The sequence below is a fragment of the Otolemur garnettii genome, unplaced genomic scaffold (assembly GCF_000181295.1).
Source record: "Otolemur garnettii isolate 467f Iridium unplaced genomic scaffold, OtoGar3 scaffold00038, whole genome shotgun sequence".
Taxonomy (NCBI): domain Eukaryota; kingdom Metazoa; phylum Chordata; class Mammalia; order Primates; family Galagidae; genus Otolemur; species Otolemur garnettii.
Genome location: NW_003852433.1, coordinates 3,651,194 through 3,654,537, shown reverse-complemented (window position 1 = coordinate 3,654,537; position 3,344 = coordinate 3,651,194). Strand labels below are relative to the sequence as shown.

The window sequence follows — 3,344 nt, the reverse complement described above, 5'->3', positions numbered from 1 at the left end:
AGCCTCCCAAGTAGCTGGGACCACAGGTGCCCACCACAACGCCCGGCTATTTTTTGGTTGCAGCCATCATTGTTGTTTGGTGGGCCCTGGCTGGATTTGAACCCGCCACCTTGGATGTACATGGCTGGCGCCTTAGCCACTTGAGCCACAGGCGCCGAGCCTAATCTTAAAAATCTTGACAAGCAAATCTATAATTTGTTTGCCTTCTTAGGCTATTTTCCTACACGTATGTTTATAAGCAATTTTTAAAAGTGTTTAATACATGAAATTCAATAGCCCTCTGGTGTATGCTTTTGTATTATAGAGTGCATTAATGACAACTACTGGTTTGGGAGAGACAAAAGCTGTGACTATTGCTTTGATGAACCACTACTGAAAAGAACGGATAAATATCGGACATACAGCAAGAAACACTTTCGGATTTTCAGGGTATGTGACTAAATACTCAAGTATTCTTGAGAGATCTGGTAATCTACTTATCACTCTTAGCTATTTTCTCACTATAAATCCCTACTGTTAAAAATACGAAATAAAATGTTCTCTATTTTAGGAGATGGGTCCTAAAAACTCTTACATTGCATACATAGAAGATCACAGTGGGAATGGAACCTTTGTAAATACTGAGCTTGTAGGGAAAGGAAATCGCCGTCCTTTGAGTAATAATTCTGAAATTGCACTTTCACTATGCAGAAATAAAGGTAAAATTATTATCTTACCATTACTGGATTTATTTCCTCCCAAGTGAAAAAATTCATGTTGTGTTTTTATGGGGTGTGCTTTAAGTAAGTAAAACTAAGTAAGGTGGTGTTCAAGATTAAACTCTGCAGCCTTAGTTGTATTTTTAGATTGTGAAAAAATTTTATCAAGACAGTGTTTTTTTAATTTTTTTGAGACAGAGCCTCAAGCTGTCCCCCTGGGTAGAGTGCTGTGGCATCACAGCTCACAGCAACCTCCAACTCCTGGGCTCAAGCGAGTCTCCTGCCTCAGTCTCCCAAGTAGCTGGGACCACAGGCGCCCGCCACAACACCTGACTATTTTTTTGGGTTGCAACCATCTTTGTTGTTTGGCGGGCCCAGGCTGGATTTGAACCTGCCACCTTAGGTGTATGTGGTTGGCGCCTTAGCCACTTGAGCTACAGGTAACCGAGCCGCAAGACAGTTTTTTAAGGTTTAATTGGTTTTATTTAAAGCTACCTGCTAGTAATTGACATAATGGTTAGAATAAATTAAAGTTCATTGATTGATTTAGTTGATACCATATCAGTCATAGATATCTACGAGCTGTTGCTTTTGGCCATTAATTCATCTTTCCTCCCTTCCTCATTGTTTCTTTCTTCATTCCTTCTATTCTTTCTTTCTTTTTTTTTTTTTTTTGAGACAGAGTCTTACTATTTTGCCCTCTGTAGAATGCATGGCATCACAGCTCACAGCAACCTCAAACTCTTGGGCTTAAGTAAGTCTCTTGCCTCAGCCTCCCGAATAGCTGGGACTACAGGTGCCTGCCATAACGCCTGGTTATTCTTTTTGTTCTAATTTTGTTGTTTGGCAGGTCCTGGCTGGGTTTGAACCTGACAGCCTCGGTGTATGTGGCTGGCACCCTAGCCGCTGAGCTGCAGGCACCGAGCCTATTCCTTCCTTTCTGTATGTATTTATTGAGCTCCTATTATGTGCTAGGAATTAGGCTATGGATGTTTCTGTAAGAGGCCACTTAAATACCACATAATTGTCCTGTTTGTATTGTCGTCATCAGGTAGCATTTTATGAGCATCCGTTCCTAAAACTTTGAATAGCAATCTAAAATGAACAATTGTGGCTAGGCTCCTGTAGCTCAGGGGCTAGGGCGCCAGCCACATACACTGGAATTGGCAGGTTTCAATTCAGCCTGGATCTGCCAAACAACAAGAACAATCACAACAAAGAAAATAGCTGGGTGTTGTGGTGGGTGTCTGTAGTCCCAGCTACTGGGAGGCTGAGGCAGGAGAATCGCTTAAGCCCAAGAGTTTGAGGTTGCTATAAACTATAATGTCATTGCATTCTACAGAGGGCAACATAGTGAGCCTGTCTCAAAAAAAAGGGGGAACAATTGTCATTTGGAATATGGTCTAGAAAGAATAATTAGTAAAAACAACCGGGTGGCACCTGTGGCTCAGGGAGTAGGGTGCTGGCCCCATGTACCAGAGGTGATGGGTTCAAGCCCAGCCCTGGCCAAAAACTGCAAAAAACAAAACAAACAAACAAAAAAACAACCTATGGATTTAAAAGTAGTTCACAGTGATTTTAAATTCTTGGAGAAGAGAAATACTTTTTCTTTAATTTAAAGAACCAGAGAACTTCCCAAACCTGAGAGTCAAATGATAGAAGCGAGTGCTTCTTTGTTTACTTATTTATTTTTAGGACAGGGTTTTACTGTCATCCAGGCTGAAATGCAGTGTCACAATCTTATCATATTTAGAAAACATAAGTTCACCTAAAACACTCTCCACAGATTCCTGTAGAGAGTCTCCTCCACAGATTCTGTAGTCTGGGGATTTAAAAAAATCATACTGCTGAGCATGTTGATAAACACCTATAATCCCATCTACTTGGGAGGCTGAGGCAGGAGGATTGCTTGAGCCTAGGAGTTCCGAGGCTATGGCATGTTGTAATTGTCCAGCCTGGGCAACACAGTGAGACTCGCATCTAAAAAAAGTCATGCCCTGGGTGGTGCCTGTGGCTCAAAGGAGTAAGGCACTGGCCCCATATGCTGAAGGTGGTGAGTTCAAACCCAGCCCTGGCCAAAGACTGCAAAAAAAAAAAAAATCATGCTCAAAGAATTCTCATGTAGGGCTGAGTGTGGTGGCTCACGCCTGTAGTCCTAGTACTCTGGGAGACCAAAGTAGGTGGATTGCTTGAGTTCATGAGTTTAAGACTAGCCTGAGCAAGAGCAAGCCCCCATCTCTAAAACATAGTTGGACGTTGTGACGGGTGCCTGTAGTCCCAGCTACTCGGGAGGCTGAAGAAGTGAATCACTTGAGGCTAGGAGTTTGAGGTTGCTGTGAGCTATGATGCCATGGTACTCTATCCAGGGTGACAAAGTGAGATTCTATCTGGAAAAAAAAAAAGACTTCTCATGCAATATAGTCTATAGTCTGGCCTCTGAAAACTGTGTCTTTATTGGGCATCCTAAAGTGTATTTCGTGATGGATTTAGTTTATTCTGTTTTTGACTATTTTGTTTTCTATCTGATAAGAATAGTAAATGCACCTTGCATAGGGTTTTGCTATTTGTGGACATTTAGTAGAGGGGGCAACTGGGTGCTGAAATTTGGCTTGCCTTCTACACAACATTCTTTTTTTTTTTTTTTTT

The 3,344-nt window shown here is 41.8% G+C and overlaps 1 protein-coding gene across 1 annotated transcript in view; it reads left to right on the top strand.

The window, feature by feature from the left end:
• The window catches only part of CHEK2 (checkpoint kinase 2), a 46,656-nt gene that overhangs the window by 5,916 nt on the left and 37,396 nt on the right, over positions 1-3,344 (top strand). The window contains 2 exon segments of the mRNA XM_012805190.1: positions 305-429; positions 551-698. Coding sequence (XP_012660644.1) covers positions 305-429; positions 551-698 — 273 coding nt within the window.